We start from the raw sequence: 19,084 nt of genomic DNA, 5'->3' as shown, positions 1-19,084 counted from the left end.
GCGCCTGCAACGCACCCCAGTGTGAAAGGGGTCTAAATGAGGAACTCTGGAGTAAGCCCACCCAAGACATGTCCATGATTTTGCCTGTAATGAATATGTAAATACGATGTTGGAGAGTTATTCGGATAACAATGTGCTATCCATGGTGTCCAAATTTAAAAAAAAAAAAAAAAAAAGTAGTTGAAGATAGTGGCCACCTTTATTTGTCAAGAACCAGACTATTTTTGAGCAATAGTAGGTAGTTTGGACCGGCAAGCTCTTGCCACTGCAATGATAATGATAAGAATACATCCATTCCCAGCATTTGGAAAAGCAGTGCTTGGATGACACTGGGTACTTTATAAAAAACAGTGGGTATGAGCTCCAAAGAATAAAAAAACCCTGTTGCCAGACCATCATTTTAACAAAAATCTTCCCACAGGATTATATGATTTCACATATTTAATGCATATTATTTATCTGTAAAATGTACCTGGTGTAGACATCCAAAAGCCCTGAGACTTCTGCTGGATGCACCATCTTGGTTGTGATGTCAGCAACTCCAGCTGGTTCAAAGTTGTCAATCGTGACCCATTATAACATTCCCCTTCACTACAGCTACATAAAATATTATGTAGGGAGATGAAGAGTGGGCTGAAGGAGCTGGGCCAGCACAGAGAGTAATTGGACACTACCAGAGGAGGAAAGCTATTACATGCAAGGAGGGGAGGGGGCTGTGCTAGGGAAATTACTTTTTTAATAGGTATTTATTTATTTTTGTCACATAAACAAAAAGAAAATGTAGCCATTTACTTAGTTTACATCATGTCCAAATGTAGCAAAAGGCTACGTAGGGACCAGAATATTAAAAACAATGTACACAAGATAATGTCCATCCATACAAACACACACATACCCCCCCCCCCCTTCCCGAAAAAAGATGGGTACACACGCCAGCAATGCGGGTTAAGTAAGAGTTAAACAGAGACAGTTAAGAGGTAGAGATATCGGTCCATTGGGGGTGGAGGCAGGGATGTCTGGCCATGGCTGACATTTTAGTACATTTTATTTTTGGCAAGCTCTTTCTGTGTGAATGAGCTTATATTTAGGCAAAGCAGAATTCACCAGGCGATTGGCCTGTTGTATCGTAGATGGAATTGGCTCTATGGAGTAATAACATGTTCTAGCAAGTTCAGAGGCACATTGCAAATTTAAAGAACACAAACAGGTGCATCTCAAAAAATTAGAATAGAATCAAAAGCTTAATTTATTTCAGTAATTTAATTTTAAAAGTGAAAGTCATATATTATATAGATTCATTACACACAGAGTGATATATTTCAAGCATTTCTTTCTTTTAATTTTGATGATTATGGCTTACAGCTAGTGAAAACCCCAAATTCAGTATTCTAGGAAATTAGAATATTGTTAAAAAAGTTCAATATTGTAGACCAGGGATATGCAATTAGCGGACCTCCAGCTGTTGCAGAACTACAAGTCCCATAAGGCATAGCAAGACTCTGATAGCCACAAGCATGACACCCAGAGGCAGAGACTTGTAGCTTTGCAACAGCTGGAGGTCCATTCATTGCATATCCCTGTTGTAGACTCACACTCTATTCAGCTAATTAACTCAAAACGCCTGTAAAGGTTTCCTGAGCCTTTAAATGGTCTCTCAGTCTGGTTCAGTAGGTTACACAATCATGGGGAAGACTGCTGACTTGACAGTTGTCCAGAAGACAGTCATTGACATCCTCCACAAGGAGGGTAAGTCACAAAAGGCCATTGCTAAAGAAGCTGGCTGTTCACAAAGTGCTGTGGAAAGTTGAGTGGAAGGAATAAGTATGGTGGAAAAAGGTGCACAAGCAACAGGTATAACTGCATTCTTGAGAGTTTGGTGAAGCAAAGGCCATTCAAGAATTTGGAGATTTACAAGGAGTGGACTACAGCTGGGGTCAGTGCTTCAAGAGCCACCATACACAGATCTAGGACATGGGCTGCAATGGTCGCATTCCCTGTGTCAAGCCACTCCTGAACCAGAGACAACGTCAGAAGCGTCTTACCTGGGCTAAGGAGAAAAAGGATTGGACTGTTCCTCAGTGGTCCAAAGTCCTCTTTTCGGATGAAAGTAATTGTTGCATTTTATTTGGAAATTGTGGTCCTAGAGTTTGGAGGGAGAGTGAAGAGGCACAGAATCCAAGTTGCATGAGGTCCAGTGTGAAGTTTCCACAGTCAGTGATGATTTGGGGAGCCATGTCATCTGCTGATGTTGGTCCACTGTGTTTTATCAAGTCCAAAGTACCTACCAGGAAATTCTAGAGCACTTCATGCTTCCCTCTGCTGACCAGCTTTATGGAGATGCTGATTTCATTTTTCAGCAGGACTTGGCACCTGCCCACACTGCCAAAAGTACCAATACCTGGTTTAATGATCATGTTATTCTGATTTGGCCAGCAAACTTGCCTGATCTAAACCTCATAGAGAACTTGTGGGGTATTGTCAAGAGGAAGATGAGAGACACCAGGCCCAACAATGCTGAAGGCCGCTATTAAAGAGGTTGTAAACCCGAGAAAAAATACCTTGCAAGACAAAGGCATAATGAGCAAGTATGCATGGATAAAGGACAATCCGCCACTCCGTATTTTTTTATATCTCCATAAAGATAAAAGGACAGCAGAGGTAGACGCGTTTCAGCCGCAACGGCCTTGTTCACAACTGCATCGCATACTAACTCATTATGAAATACTTACCTTAGAGCGAAGCACTGCAGAGGTGCCCGCACACCACTGAGACAGCTGACCTCTTCCCCGGTGTTTTTTCTAGATTTGCGGTCTCCGGCGCTGTGAGTGGCAGGAATCGTGATGACGTCACTACCACGCATGTGCTCAGGAGTCGCCGGTCATGGCACATACGGTCGTTCCTTCAGAGCGCATGTGCCAATGATGTAATCGGCGGCGTATGTAGTAAATATTTTCTAAACGGTGTGAGTTTAGGAGATATTTACAGTACCTACAGGTAAGCCTTATTATAGACTTGTAGGTACAATTAAAAAAGAAGACTTTACTTCCTCTTTAAAGCAACCTGGGCTTCCATAACACCTCAGTGCCACAGGCTGCTCGCCTCCATTCCACGCCTCATTGATGCAGTAATTCATGCAAAATGAGCCCCGACCAAGTATTGCATGCATACTATACTGTACATGGACAGATTTTCAGTAAGCTAACATTTCTTTATTTAAAAATGCCTTTTTTTTTTTGTTGGTCTTATGTAATATTCTAATTTTCTGAGATACTGAATTTTTGGTTTTCAGTAACTAATGCCCCGTACACACGATCGGATTTTCCAACAACAAATGTTGGATGTGAGCTTGTTGGCTGAAAGTCCGACTCCATCGAACATTTGTTGTCGGACTTTCTGCCAAATGTTGGCTAGCAGGTTCTCAAATTTTCCGCCAACAAAACTTTGTTGTTGGAATTTCCAATCGTGTGTACACAAGTCCGACGCACAAAAGTTCACGCATGCTCAGAATCAAGCAGGAGGAGCCACTCTGGCTATTGAACTTCCTTTTTCTCAGCTCGTCATACGTGTTGTACGTCACCACGTTCCCACATTCGTAATTATTGGCCAACATTTGTATGACCGTGTGTATGCAAGACAAGTTGGAGCCAACAACCTTCAAACAAAATTCCACGGTTTTGTTGTCGGAAATTCCGATCGTGTGTATGGGGCATAAATCATAATCATCAAGTTTAAAAGGAAGAAATGCTTGAAGTATATCACTCTGTGTGTAATGCATCTACATAAAATATGAGTTTCACTTTTTGAATTGAATTACTGAAAAAAATTAAATTGATTGTAAAGTCTGGTTTAAAAAAAAACAAAAAAACAAAACTTTGTAAACTTACCTGCTCTGTGTAGTGGATTTGCACAGGGCAGCCCGGATCCTCCTCTTCTCAGGTCCCTCTTCGGTGCTCCTGGCCCCTCCCTCCTGTTGAGTGCCCCCACAGCAAGCAGCTTGCTATGATGGCACACAAGCCAAGCTGTAGCTCCTTGTGTCCATTCAGAGACAGATCTGGTGTTCAGCCCCGCCCCATCTTTCTCCTGATTGGCTAACTGACTTTGACAGCCCGGGGAGCCAATGGTGCCGCTGCTGTGTCTCAGCCAATCAGGAGGCAGAGTCTTGGATGGCTGAGGGACTCGACACCCCTGGACAAAGAGGGAGCTCAGGTAAGTATTAGGGGAGTGCTGGGGAGGCTGCTACACACAGAAGGCTTTTTATCTTAATGCATAGAATGCATTAAGATAAAAACATTTCTGACTTTACAACTTCTTTAACTTTTTGATGATATTCAAATTTTTTGAGATGCACCTGTAGATAGCTGTGAACAATTCCAACTGTCAGCACAGGCAAAAAGCACAATAGGTTGTTGGTTTACAAGATTTCTGGCAGGATCAAAAGGCGCTTATACAACAGGTATAACAAAGCATCTTCAATGGTATATCTACCAGACCAAAGGGATGCGACCAATAACAATGTATTATTAGTGTTTCTTATATTTTAAAGTGGAACTTGAGCCATTGGGGGCTGCAAGAGCACTTGGCATAATGTGCAAGTTCAGGTTTCTTCAAACCTCTATGCTAAGTTTAGCTGTGTGGCAGACCTTGTCGCCCCTCTAAAAAATGACCCACCGTGGATTGCTTTTAAGAGGCGGCAAATTGGTGATAGGTCGCCCCCTCACCGCCTGTAAGTGCTGCATCACAGCGCAGATTGCAAAACCGTTGCAGTGCAGCCCCATTCACTTGAATGGGTCGTGTTTGGTGGCAGTATTGCCTGCCCGACACAACAGAGTGTATCATTTTTGCTGCGAAGCAAAGCATAAGGGGTGAGACTTGCGCACAACCCTGTTCGGCTACCTTTGCAGCTTGGGAGGAGGGTGGTTAAAACGCAGCTAAATCGTATCATGAGTGTAAAGAGCCCTGGTATGTCGCTGCCTACCTCCGGGTTAGGATGTGCGCCCCAGGATTGTGATTGTACACAGCAGGAGCCTGTCATCAAGGCCCGGCCAGGACATGCTGATCAGCTGTGTACAATGACAGCCCAGAGCTCTGTGTTGAAAGTCAACACAGAGTTCTGTACACAGGGAGAGATCTGTCAGTTTCTCATCCTGGCAAAGTGGGGATGAGAAATTTAGAGATCATTAGTAAAAAGCAGCATACATTACACCTAGTTAGGCACCTATTTAACCCCTTGATCTCCCTAAATGTTAACCCATTCTCAGCCAGTGTCCTTAGTACAGTGACAGTGTATATTTTTAGCACTAATCACTCTAATAATGTCACTGGTGATCTCAATGGCAGTTAGTCTGTCCCCCCCCCCCCCAGCACCAGGTAATGTCAGATTGACCGCTGCAAAATAAGTCCCGTCATAAGTCATTGATCCGCCACCATTAGTAGTATAAAAAAAGAAACATTCCAGTACACATACCATAGTTTGTAGGACTATAACTTTTACGCAAACCAATCAATGTACACTTTTTTTTTTTTTAAATCAAAAACATGTAACAGCATAAATTTTAGCCAAAATTTATTAAGAAAATTGTTTTATAGCAGAAAGTAAAAAGTATTGTGTTTTTACCCCAAAATTTTCTGTCTTTTTTTAAATGATATCCTTTATATTGCAAAAAATAAAAAAAACGCAGAAGTGATAAAATACCACCAAAAAAAAAAGCTCTATTTGTGTGAAAAAAATTATGCAAATTTCATATGGGCACATCGTTGCATGACCGTGCAATCTGCAGTTAACCACTTCCCGCCCAAGGTACGTCATATGACATAATGGACTTTGAGCGGGGATATCTGAATGATGACTGCAGCTACAGGCATCATTCAGATATCATCTTTTTCAGGCGGCGATTCTGTGCACTGTAAGAATGATCATATCGGCAGTTCAGCCGCTTGATCGTTCTTATAGGTGGCGGGAGGGGAGGTTCCTCCTCCCCTCCCGCGGCTCTCTGGTGCTTCTCCCGAGTCACCTGTGCGATCGGTGAGCCGGAGGACGAATCGGTCGACGCCGTAAGTTTACCATAGAGATTTCTGGTGACCAGATGGTCCCCAGTCATCTCTATGTCCCTCTGTGGCCCGGGCGCCACGTTATGATGTCACGTCTGGGCCGGTGGAAGTAAACAAAGCCAAGGACATGGGTGGAAAGGCCGAGAGAGTTTATTTATTTATATTCTCAGCCTTTCCAGCCTGGAGGGGAGATGAGGGGTCTTATTGAACCCGCATCTCTCCTTAAAGAGGACCTGTCACTCACTATTCCTATTACAAGTGATGGTTACATTCCTTGTAATAGGAATTAAAAAAAAAATGTTTAAAGAGAAAGTGTAAAAATAACAGTTAAAATAAATAATAGAAATTTTTAATTTTTTTTAAATCGCCCAGTCCCTGCGTGCTCGCGCACAGAAGCGAACGTATACGTAAGTCACGCCCACATATGTAAACGGCATTCAAATTACACATGTGAAGTATTGCCACGTACATCAGAGCAAAAGCAACAATTCTAACCCAAGACCTCTGTAACTTTAAACATGTAACCTGTAAAAAAATTTTTTAAAGCGTCGCCTATAGAAATACCGTGTGACATAAAAATTTGCAGCAACCCCCATTTTATTCCCTAGGGTATCTGCTAAAAAAAAAACATATAATGTTTGGGGGTTCTGAGTAATTTTCTATAAATAAAATGATGATTTTTACATGTAGAAGCGAAGTGCCAGAATTGTCCCGGATGGGAAGTGGTTAAAGTAGCGCAGTGCCGAATAGCAAAAAATGGCCTTGTCGTCAAGGGCATAAAATCTGCTGAACTGATTAAAGCAGAGTTCCAATCGTTTTTGTGTTTATTAAAAGTCAGCAGCTACAATAAGACCCCTTTCACACTGGGGGCACATTAGCGCTAAAGCGCCGCTTGTTTTAGCTGCACTTTAGCGCTGTTTAAGTGGTGCTTTTCGGCCTCTAAAAGAAGGGGTTAAAAGCGAAAAAGCGCTTCAAAAGCGATGCCCATTCCTTTCAATGGGAAGGGTGTTTTGGGAGCTCTAAATACAGCGCTCCCAAACCGCCCTTAAGATGCTGCTTGCAGGACCTTTCCTAACGTCCCACAAGTGCACCGCCCCGGTGTGAAGAGTCACACTGCAATGAATGGGAGGCGGTTTTCAGGTGCTTTTAAAATGCCTGAAAACAGACTCAGTGTGAAAGGGGTCTAACTGTAGCTGCTGACTTTCAATAAACAGACCCCCAGCATGTTTTTGTTTACCTAGTTACAGTGATTGTAAACCAGGGGTCTCAAACTCAAATTGCCAGAGGGCCACATGACAAGTTTTCATATCCCATGGGGGCCGCATGCAAACTTTCAAAACAATAAACTATACCAGCAATAATATACTATACCCAGCACTAATGTCAGCAAACACATTATTAACCCCCAGCACTGGTGTCAGCAAACGCATTATTAACCCCCAGCACTGATGTCAGCAGACGCATTATTAACCCCCAGCACTGATGTCAGCAAACGCATTATTAACCCCCAGCACTGATGTCAGCAAACGCATTATTAACCCCCAGCACTGATGTCAGCAAACGCATTATTAACCCCCAGCACTGATGTCAGCAAACACATTATTAACCCCCAGCACTGATGTCAGCAAACGCATTATTAACCCCCAGCACTGGTGTCAGCAAAACACATTATTAACCCCCAGCACTGGTGTCAGCATTATTAAACGCATTAACCCAGCATTACCCCCCACACTCCATAAATACCCCCACACTCCATAAATACCCCCACACTCCATAAATACCCCCACACTCCATAAATACCCCCACACTCCATAAATACCCCCACACTCCATAAATACCCCCACACTCCATAAATACCCCCACACTCCATAAATACCCCCACACTGTACAAATACACCCCACACTCCATAAATACCCCCCACACTGTACAAATACACCCCACACTCCATAAATACCCCCCACACTGCACAAATAACCCCCACACTGTACAAATATTCCCCACACTCCGTAAATACCCTCACAAATACCCCCCACACTCCATAAATACCCCCACAAATACCCCTCACACTCCATAAATACCCCCACACACAAATTTCTACCCCAGTCACCCCACTAAGGACTTGCCTCAGTGTGATTGCTCACTCACCTCTCCGGGACCCTGGATCCGGCCCTCTGAACGATCACCAGTGCCTAGGTGGGCGGGGCGATGGGCGGATCCTTCCTCCGCTCCTTCCTCCGCTCTGTTCTCTCACTGGGCTGCAGCAGCGTGTAGCAGAGAGGGGACGGAGACAAAGCTCTTCGGCGCCTCCCCCTCTGCAAACCCGTCCAGGCTCGGCGGGCCATTTATAACCAGTCCGCGGGCCGCTACTTTGAGACCACTGTTGTAAACCCTTACCTTGTAAAACAGGCAAAACATTTGTATATAGATACAAAAAACATCATAAATTACCCCCCCCCCCCCCCCCCCATTTTATTATTCATTTTTTTTTTTATTTATAAATGATCACCTGTCCTCTGTTCTCAGGTGCATAAAAGCACACTGAGCTTCCCAGTGAGTGAGTGAGTGTGTGTGTGTGTGTGTGTGTGTGTGTGTGTGTGTGTGTGTGTGTGTGTGTGTGTGGGGGGGGGGGGGGGGGGTCTGATCATTGGAGGAGAGCAGACAGAGAACTGACCATGGTGTATTCTGCTGCTTAGTGTGGTCAGTTTTTATTAGGAAAGCAGAGGGACTGACAGGAACACCAGGGACTTCACATAAAGGAAGCAATACAAAGAGCACAGGATATTTTCTCAAATTCATTCACAACAGCTGTGTTGACTAATCTGATTGACCCACAGCTATCACATGGTACTTGGGGCCAATCACAACACCCTGTACCATGTACTTAGCTGTAACCAATCACAGATCATTAGTGATCACAGCTGTCACCTATGGTTAACCCATTCATGACAGTTAAAACTTTTCTGTTACAATGATATTCATTGCAACAACAAACAAAATGTGAAAAAAATAATCTCTGATCACCCACCGTACAGTGTTACTATGGTGATACTGAACTACTATGATGACAGGATGCGGGAAAAAAAAACGGAATAAAAGATGACTTAATTATTTTTAACATACTGTCACCAGTCAGTGTCCCTGATGACCGCCACATCAGTCATATGATAACACTGTACTGCACTGGTGACATATGGAAAAAAAAAGAATTTTATTCAATTTCTTAATTTTCCAAAAAAAATTGTGTCACAAAATGACAACTTCCAAAATCTCACCATGCATCTTACTAAATGCCTCAGACTGACTTTCCAAAAAGGGGTCATTTTGGGGGGGGGATTTGAACTGGCCTAGTATTTTAGGGCCTCTAGAAATGAGATAGGCCGTCAGTACATCAGAATTGATCAATTTTAAAATATATATCATATATATTTGTAGATGCTATAACTTTCACTCTAATCAATATACACTTATTGGGATTTTTTTTTTAAAGACCTGTAGCAGAATACATTTTGGCCTAAATTTATGCCAAAATTTGATTTTATTGAATGTTTTTATGACAGAAAGTAGAAAATATCATTTTTTAAATTTTTTTTTCAAAATGTTTTGTCTTTTTTCGCTTATCTTTCGCAAATAATAAAAAAAAACCCAGTGGTCAATTCACTAAGAGTTAAATAACGCTGAAAAATTGTGGTTAAATAACGCATGCAGAAACAATTGTGCAAATGTTCAATTCACTAAGAATTGTGCGGTAAAGTTTTTATAATGAGGTAATTAGCGCATATTTTCATGCGTTAATTTATCGCATTGAGCTGGTTGCTAAGAAGCGGGCTGGAAAGCCGGCTGCCACGTCCTTAACAACAGATGACTCATCAGCTGTCAGCGGGTTCCATCTGCCCTTAGCTCAAGCATGCAGGCAGGACGGTGTGCTTAGCTGAGAAAAGCCCTTTCCTTCCCTCGTGAAGACTCCTGGGATGCATGACATAATTTGCCTAGGCAAAAAAACAGGAAGTAACCGAAGAAATGTAAAAAAAAAAAAAAAAAAAAAGTTTTAAACAAGTAAATATATTATAACTTCCTATCTATTTACTAATGTTAGCAACATGAGGATTTAATCCTTATTTAAAATTAATCAAGCTTGATTGAGAGAGTGAAGTTCCATTTTAAGTAAAACATTTTATCAAGGACAAAAAGAACATAAGAAAGACCTAGTAGCCTCCACCACACACCATTAAGAAGGGATTTCTTCTCACTCTGGTAAGATTCCCTTCCACTTCTTGTATCTAGGACAGGAAGTGAAAGAAAATCCCCCCACACACACACAAAGAAAACCTGAAAGGGTTTAATTCTTATTTACTCTTTCCAGATCTAAAAAAAGGCTTTAGAAATTGTATACAGTACATATTCGGTGGCAAGGTGTACGCCGCTGGCAACCTGCTCCCGCTGTGATTTGACCCGCCGATCGTTCCCGAGAGAGGCAGACCGCTGTTCTGCCTCTCTCGGGAACGATCGGCGGGTCAAATCACAGCGGGAGCAGGTTGCCAGCGGCGTACACCTTGCCACCAAATATGTACTGTATACAATTTCTAAAGCCTTTTTTTAGTTCTGGAAAGAGTAAATAAGAATTAAACCCTTTCAGGTTTTCTTTGTGTGTGTGTGGGGGGATTTTCTGTAAACAAGGCAGATTGTCATTCTGTGACAAGGGAAGATGGATATCTGGGTTTCTTCTAAGCAGGAACACGCATCTCTGTCTTCTCACAGTTAGCAAGCACACCCTAGGAACACATTTAACCCTTTGAACACCCTTGATGGTTAACCTCTTCCCAGACAGTGTCAGTACAGTGACAGTGCATATTCTTTAGCTGTATTGGTGTTACTGGTTCCAAAAAAATGTCACTTAGTGTCTGATTTGTCTGTTGTAATGTTACAGTCCCGCTATAAGTCGCTAATCGCACATAATTACTAGTAAAACATATAGGCACATATAGAAGGACGTATGGAAAAATGTATAGTATATAAATAATAATGTATTCATTGCAAAAACATCATAAAAACATCAATAGCATTATAACAGATAGTGAAGGGAATGCGATTCATACATTTATACAACTATAACTATTGATACCAATGTGCTTGCACCCGACGCGTTTCGGAGTTGTTTTAGCCTCCTTCTTCTAAAAACAAAGGCGCTGACACTGTCTGCCCATCCAGCGTGTTTCCCAATCGTGATACATCAGGGTTATTTGGTATCCCCAGATTATTAGTAATCCATATGTAGCAGATGGAAGTAGGTGAGTATGGATATTTATAGGTAGTTTACTTCCTCATAGTGGGAAGAGAGGCCCATATACATAGGGCGTAAAGAGATTTTGGATCTGGAGTTCCACTGAGGTCAAATGCGGGTCCTGTAGAATGTGAAGTTATAGAAATATATAATAGCCAGCCAAATGGGTCCACTTGATAGTAAAAAGAAAATTTAGAAATCGTGCAAGTGTATCATACCTGGTTGAACTAGTGTTGAAGATTCAAAGGGAAATAACGAAGATGGTTGGTGTAAACTGAATATATCTTGGATAACTGGAAAATAACAACATAAGAGGGGAAGGGGGGATATGAGGGTCTCATTTAAGTGGTTGTGTGGTTTATCTAAACGAAAATCTTGACAGTTTGAGATAAAAGTTATAGATATCTACTTCGAGGTTTTATATGTATTAATATAGGTGCAGAGAGGAAGGGGGGGGGGCGGGGGAAGAAGGGGGAAAAAGTTTGTAGACGCTATCGCTTTTGCGCAAACCAATCAATATACGCTTATTGGGATTTTTTTTTTACCAAACATATGTAGCAGAATCCATATTGGCTTGAATTTATGAAGAAATTCGTTATTTTTTTTTTTTAAAAATATTGGATATGTTTTATAGCACAAAGTAGAAAATGTTGTTTTTTTTTTTATTTTTTATAATTGTCAGGATTTTTTTTTGTTTATAGCGCAAAAAATTAAATACTGCAGAGGCGATCAAATACCACCAAAAGAAAGCGCTATTTGTGGGAAAAAAAATAACATCAATTTTATTTAGGTACAGTGTTGCATGACTGCTCAATTGTCAGTTAACCACTTCAGCCCCAGAAGATTTGGCTTCTGAATGACCGGGCCATTTTTTTGCGATTCGGCACTGCGTCGATTTAACTGACAATTGCGCGGTCATGCGATGATGCACCCAAACAAAATTGACATACTTTTTTTCCCCACAAATAGAGATTTCTTTTGGTGGTATTTGATCACCTCTGCGGTTTTTATTTTTTGCGCTATACACAAAAAATAGCGACAATTTTGAAAAAACCGCAATCTTTTGTACTTTTTGCTATAATAAATATCCCCACTTTTTTTCTTTTTTTTTTTTTTTTTTTAAAAAAGCACATTTTTTCTCAGCTTAGGCCGATATGTATTCTTTTACATCTTTTTGGTAAAAAAAATCGCAATAAGAGTATATTGATTGGTTTGTGCAAAAGTTATAGCATCAACAAAATAGGGGATAGATTTATAGCATTTTTATTATTTTTTTTTTTACTTGTAATGACGGCGATCTGCGAGTTTTATCGGGACTGTGACATAATGGCGGACACTTTTGACACATTTTTGGGACCATTGGCATTTATACAGCGATCAGTGCTATAAAAATGCACTGATTACTGTAAAATGTCATTGGCAGGGAAGGGGGTAACACTAGGGGGCGATCAAGGGGTTAACTGTGTTTCTAACTGTAGGGGGGAGGGGGCTGACCTAGAGGAAGTGATGGATCATGGTTCCTAGCTAATAGGAACTCACAATCTGTCACGCCTCACAGAACAGAACAGGGATTTGTGTGTTTACACACACACTTCCCTGTTCTGCCTCTCGTGCCTGTGAACACTCGTGGGCGGCAGTCATCGCGACCGTCAGTCACAAGCATCGGCACCCCCACTGTGCAGCAGGCACATGCGTGGCGCCTGCTATCCCAATCCCGCGAGCCGATGTATAGCTGCGACAGATCGTGCCAACCTGCTGCAGTAAATTGACGGCGGCTGGTTGGCAAGGGGTTAAAGTAACGCAGTGCCGTATCCCAAAAAATGGCCTGGTCATGAAGGTGGTAAACTTTCCAGACCTGAAGTGGTTAACCTTGGCTATTATGAAGGACAATGTAAAAAGCTTTTGCAAAATCCAGAACCTGTTTTTTTTTTTTTTTAGATACTTTTGATCAATAAGGCCCTCCTTGGCTTAAATTTAGCTTGTTCTGAATCACTCGTAGGGCTCATTCCCCTTAAATGCTGCAAATTATTTCTAGCACAGCCCTAATGCATAGAGGAGGCAGAATGCCTTGTTGACAATGATGTCAGTTCAAACCACAGTGTCGCTGTGGTGTACACTGAACCAAAAATCCTCCATGTAGTGCAGGTGGTTGCAACGCGTACCACTGCATCTCTAGAACTCTATGGAAATGTCGCTTGTGAGATTTCAATAAAGTTCTGTGAAAAAATTAAATAGCGTGGCTCGCTGGTGTGAATGGGCCCTAAACCTTTCCGAGTTTTGTTTTTTAACTTGAAAGAAACACATATTCGCCAACACACCATGGAGCATCAGGTATCATCCAAAACTTTTATTGCAGAAAGATCACAGCACAAAGAACCAAGTGGGTTTTGCAATACAAGTTTTGGATGATATCTGATGATCCACGGTGTGCTGGTGAATATGTGCGCTTCATGACAAGCCTAGTTTCCAGCTGGTAGATGCTACATTACCCACTACTGAAAAGTCTATGTCCAGGAAATTGTGCGGTGGGACTATGGACAGTACCTTGTTTTGGACTTAATATGCATATTTATGTTACTACTTTTTTTTTTTCGTAGGGTACGTCCAGGAACTCCAGCTGCAAATTGGTTTAAAGATGCCTGCAGTTGCCTTTCTGTTGAAGAGAGCCAGCTGTTTAGAAACGTAGGAGGAAGAACTTGATACAAATCGGTAACAGAAGCATCAACACATTTCTGCAGTTAATACGGTTTATAAATGTAGGGCTGCAACTAACGATTATTTTCATAATCGATTAGTTGGCCGATTACTGTTTCGATCAATCGATTAATCGGTTAATAACCTTAAAAAAAAAAAGTGTGGTGTACAATTTAGTTAATATGTAAAGTTTTAAAAAAAGGCAATTTATTCTTAAATATCTCTATGCAGTGGTAAATAAATATAACCAACTATATGGTTAGGGAGCAAAATATCTAATCCACTCTGAGAATAACAGACAGAAGAGATATACTGTATATACTATAAGAGGAGATGTACTGTATATACTATTAGAGGAGAGATAAGAACGTTCGTTCGATTTTCTAATCGTTAGTGGGGTCAAATCGACGTTCATTTTCAACCACAGTAATGGGAAAATTTGGAAATAATAAAAAAACTTCTTGGTGAAAGGAATTATCAGACAGTGTATGTGGTTTTCGTTCAGAAATTACAATTATTTTAAAAACAGAATGTTAAAAACAAGTGAAAATTTCAAACATTCTTTCATTCATCGAATGTACAAAGATTTTTCGTCTGAATTTTCTCATCTGAAAATTGATCTGTGTGGCCAGCATAAGGCTCTGTACACATCTATGCAGTTTGCTTTTGTTCTGTTTCTGAAGTGCTCTTTGCTGTGCGTTTTGATTTTTGCGCACGTGATTTTGCTGCGATTTGCGTTTTTGCATTTTTTTTGGCCAATTTGTTGTTGGGCAGATTAAAAAACACAAATTGCTGCAAAAACGCATTACATGCTTTTCTGCAGCTTCTCCATTAAAGTATGTTGAACCAAAAAAGCACTGTTTTGCGTTAAAAAAAGTCACTGCTGCTTTCCAAATACGCAGCGGCTGAAAAAGCATCGATGTGAACGTGCTACATAGGAAACCATGTAAATGAACTGTAGTCCGTTTCTGCAAAAAGCACCAAAAAACACATAGATGTGATCCAGGTGTAAGACGTTTAGTAACATAATGGGGTTAAAAAAAACGAATATTAGCCCTTTATAGTACAAAAAAAAGCAAATAATCACTACTGCAAGGGGTTCATTTTTTTACTGTAGAACTGTGAAAGTAATATTTACAGTAGCGATTATTTGCTCTTTTTGTACTATAAAGGGCTCATTTTAGTTTTTTTAAACCACATTATGTTACTGGCCGATTAATCGATTATGAAAATAGTAATCGATTAATTTCATAATCGATTAGTTATCGATTAATCGATTAGTTGTTTCAGCCCTATATAAATGTATTATTTTGATTGTAACATCCATTTTTTTTTTTTTTTTTTTAACCCCCAAATAGAGACGGACAACTGCAGGACACCCAGCTATGGACCCAAGAGAGAGTCAGGTCCGAGCTCTGTCCCAGCCTGACCTAGAGATTGAAGGGGACGAAGACTCTGGTATTGAAGATGAACCCAGAGCAGAAGACAGAAACTCTACTATCTTTGTTGCCTTTAAAGGGGATATAAAAGACCAAGACTTGCAACAGAAACTGGAAAAGATAATATATGGAGTGCCTGAGCTGATTAACATGGGTAAGCCTCCATATGTTGCAAGTAAGCCATTTTCTTTGAAGGTTCAAGTCACCCGAAGGTGATATTTTAGTTATAGGCGGTGCCTGGTGGATGAGTCAAACCCTGTCTGGGATACTCCAACAGCAAGATCTCCCATAATTCCTGACTCTGACCCTGTTCACTGGGGGTTTTGGTTTTTCCCACCCACTTTTCCTTGTTCCAGCTACTCCTGTTACATTTTTCATATGAAAAAACGAGTCAAAGTAAATTTGTAAAACAAGGAAATCTCACTAATAAGAACCAGAGAGATAGAAAACTCCCCAACATTGAAATAAAACGGTCATATATTAGGGTGGACTGATCCTGTAATCATTGCCTTATAGCTTTTTAAAAGATGAGGCAGAGCTCCAGTTCCCATAATCATTTTTTTTCAAATGCCCCCCTATCATTGTTAGTAAGGCTGCAACTAATGATTATTTTTCATAATCGATTAGTTGGCCGATTATTGTTTCGATTAATCGGTTAATAAAAAAAAAAAAAAGGTGTGGTGTATAATTTAGTTAATATGTAAAGTTTAAAAAAAGGCAATTTATTCCTAAATATCTTTATACGCAGGGGTAAATATAAATAACCAACTATATGATTAGGGAAATATAAATAACCAACTATATGATTAGGAGTAAAATTTTCCTCTCTGAGAATAACAGACAGAAGAGATATACTCTATATACTATTAGAGGTTGAATCTGGACTCATCAGATTTTTTTAATTAAAGAAAAAAAAATTCTAGGCTGTTTTGCAGATTTTCAAACAGCACTGTAATATTACATGCTTTTCTGCAGCTTCTCCATTGAAGTATATTGAACCAAACGTTTTGCATTGAAACAGGTCCTTGACCCTTTCCAAATACACAACAGCTGAAAAAAGCATAGATGTGAAACATTAAATGAACTGTAGTGCATTTCTGCAAAAAGCACCAAAAACACATGGGTGGGAACCAGGCCTAAGACATTTAGTAACATAATGGAGTTAAAAAAAAAAAAAAAAAAAATAGTTTTTTTACTGTGCAACAGTGAAAGTAATATTTACAGTAGAGATTATTTGCTCTTTTTATACTATATAGGGCTAATTTTAGCTTTTTTAACCCCCATTGTTACTGGCCGATTAATCCATTATGAAAATAGTAATTGATTTCATAATCGATTTGTTGTCGATTAATTGATTAGTTGTTTCAGCCCTAATTGTTAGCACTTAAGATTGGCATTATGTTACTAATGTGTTCCTTCTTCTTGCTTTAAAATCTAACCTGATCTCGGAAGCAGGCAGGGGCCATTGAGGTTGTGGGCATCTGAAGCCCGCTTGTCTTTTTTTTCTGCCCAGCATGCACCTCCCGATCTCGTACCTGTGCAGTATCTTCATGACCATTTTCCAAAGCAGTGGTGACATCTGCGGAAGCTCCCACCCTGTTATGGCAACCTGTCAATCAGAGGAGTTTTAGGCGATTGCCTTGAACTCCTGGGATAGATGACACCGATATTCCAGGAGTCCAAGGTAATTGCCTTATGACGACATCGCCTAGCGGCCGGACCAGAAGTGGCGCATAAACATATCAAAATGAGGTATTTAGACACAAAAATAAAAATATTAGCCATTTAGAAATGCACTGAGGATGGGCACGTGGATGCAAGTAAATTGTAAAAATGGGTGGAACTTCACTTTAAAGTAGAACTAAAGGCAAAACTTTTTTACATTTTGGATATAGTAAGGGAGGGTTATAATCCCTGTCAGTTTTTTTTTTTTTTTTTGCTATCTGTGTCCCATTGGGGAGATTTCCTTTCACTACCTATCCCATATCAAAACAGGAAGTGAGAGCAAATCCCTCCAAAGTGACCACTAGTGTCACCAGAACTAGTGTCCCCATTGGAAGATTTCCTCTCTATTCCTGTTCTGGGTACAACCCAAAATTTGTGATTTTCTTTTACTTCCACTTTTGGTTATGAAGGTAAACAGGACAGATAGAGAAAGTGAATCTCCCTAACAGGGACACAGACAGCATTACAAACCTGACAGGGGTTCTAATCTCTTTCCATGCTATCCAAAACTAAAAAAAGTTTTGCCTTCAGTTATACTTTAAATAAAAACACGTCTTGACTAAAATTGCAAATAAAGTAAAACATAATTACACACAATGGATATAGAAAAGAATCACCCCCTTTTAAAATAAACACATTTTGTTACTATCCAACCTGGAATGAAGACAGACACAGCTTTTGTTTTATCCAACTGTATTTACTCAGTTCAACTTATAACATCCAAGTGAAAGACATAACACTAACATGTCAGAAAAAAAAAAAAACTAGAAAAAGGATCACCCCCTTCCTAAAAATGACTTGTAAGCTCAATCAGGTGTAGCTAATCACCTTCTCAATGGTACACAAAGCCATTTGACTTTCAGCTGTGATCAGCTGTAGTCATTTTGATTAGCGCAGCATGGTCCCTGGTAGTGTAACTGAAGCAATCAACTGTGGGTGGCAAGGCACTGTCAAAAGATCTCCGGGATAAAGTTGTGGACGGGCACAAGTCAGGAGATGGATACAAATTTTTTTTAAAGGGTTTAGCAAGGCCTAGAAGCACAGTGAAGTCTATTATTAGGAAGTGGAAGGTATTTGGTACAACACAGACCCTCCCTGGATCAGGACGTCACTCCAAACTGGATGAAAGAGCCAGGAGGAAACTGGTCAGAGAGACTACCAAGAGGCCATCAGCAACTCTTAAAATGACCACACAGTGGTTTAAGGAAAAAAAGGTGAATGTCCTTGCATGGGCGAGTCAGAGCCCAGACTTAAACCCCATTGAAAATCTGTGGAATGATTTGAAGACTGCAGTCCACAAATGGTCACCATCAAATTTATCTGAACTTGAGCAGTTCTGGAAAGAAGAGTGGGCAAATATTGCATAGTCTAGATGTGCAAAGTTAGTAGAGATATATCCCAACAGACTAAAGTCTGTAATTAAAGCAAAAGGTGGTTCAACAAAATACTGACACAAGGGGGTGATCCTTTTTCCAACTCGGTGATTCTGTTTTTTATTTTTTTTTATTTTTTGTGACATGGTGTTATATCTTTCACTTGGATGTTGTAAGTTGCACTGATTAAATAGAGCTGGATAAAACAAAAACTGGGTCTGTCTTAATCTCAGACTGCAAAGCAACAACATGTGATTATTTTAAAGGGGTGTGATTCTTTTCTCCACCCACTGTAGCTGTGCCCATTTGTTCTGCTGAATATGTATAGCTGCTAAAGGTTACTTCTGTCTCTGTTTTTGTGTCTTGCTGATGTTGGATGGTATAGGAGAAGTGTTTTTCTTCATTGCTATAAATAAAAATGACTGCTAGAATCTGGTTACTGCAAGAAAGTTCTTCACATCACACTATTAACCTACAAGGCCCAATTTTCATGATTTGTGTACTTCCTAATTTCATAATTTTCTAT

General features: G+C 40.4%; 1 protein-coding gene across 3 annotated transcripts in view; it reads left to right on the top strand.

Annotated features, from left to right (window-relative positions):
* Positions 1-19,084, top strand: part of NCOA6 (nuclear receptor coactivator 6) — an 85,322-nt gene that overhangs the window by 13,350 nt on the left and 52,888 nt on the right. For all 3 annotated transcript variants that reach the window (XM_073606378.1, XM_073606376.1, XM_073606377.1), the window contains exons 2-3: positions 13,925-14,036; positions 15,380-15,614. In XM_073606378.1, the coding sequence (XP_073462479.1) occupies positions 15,407-15,614 (208 nt within the window). In that variant the 5' untranslated portion in view covers positions 13,925-14,036; positions 15,380-15,406. The remainder of the gene's footprint in view (positions 1-13,924; positions 14,037-15,379; positions 15,615-19,084) is intronic.

The sequence above is a fragment of the Aquarana catesbeiana genome, linkage group LG12, assembly GCF_042186555.1.
Source record: "Aquarana catesbeiana isolate 2022-GZ linkage group LG12, ASM4218655v1, whole genome shotgun sequence".
NCBI lineage: Eukaryota > Metazoa > Chordata > Amphibia > Anura > Ranidae > Aquarana > Aquarana catesbeiana.
The sequence above is the reverse complement of the archived record's forward strand: the minus strand, read 5'-3'. Positions and strand labels throughout refer to the sequence as shown.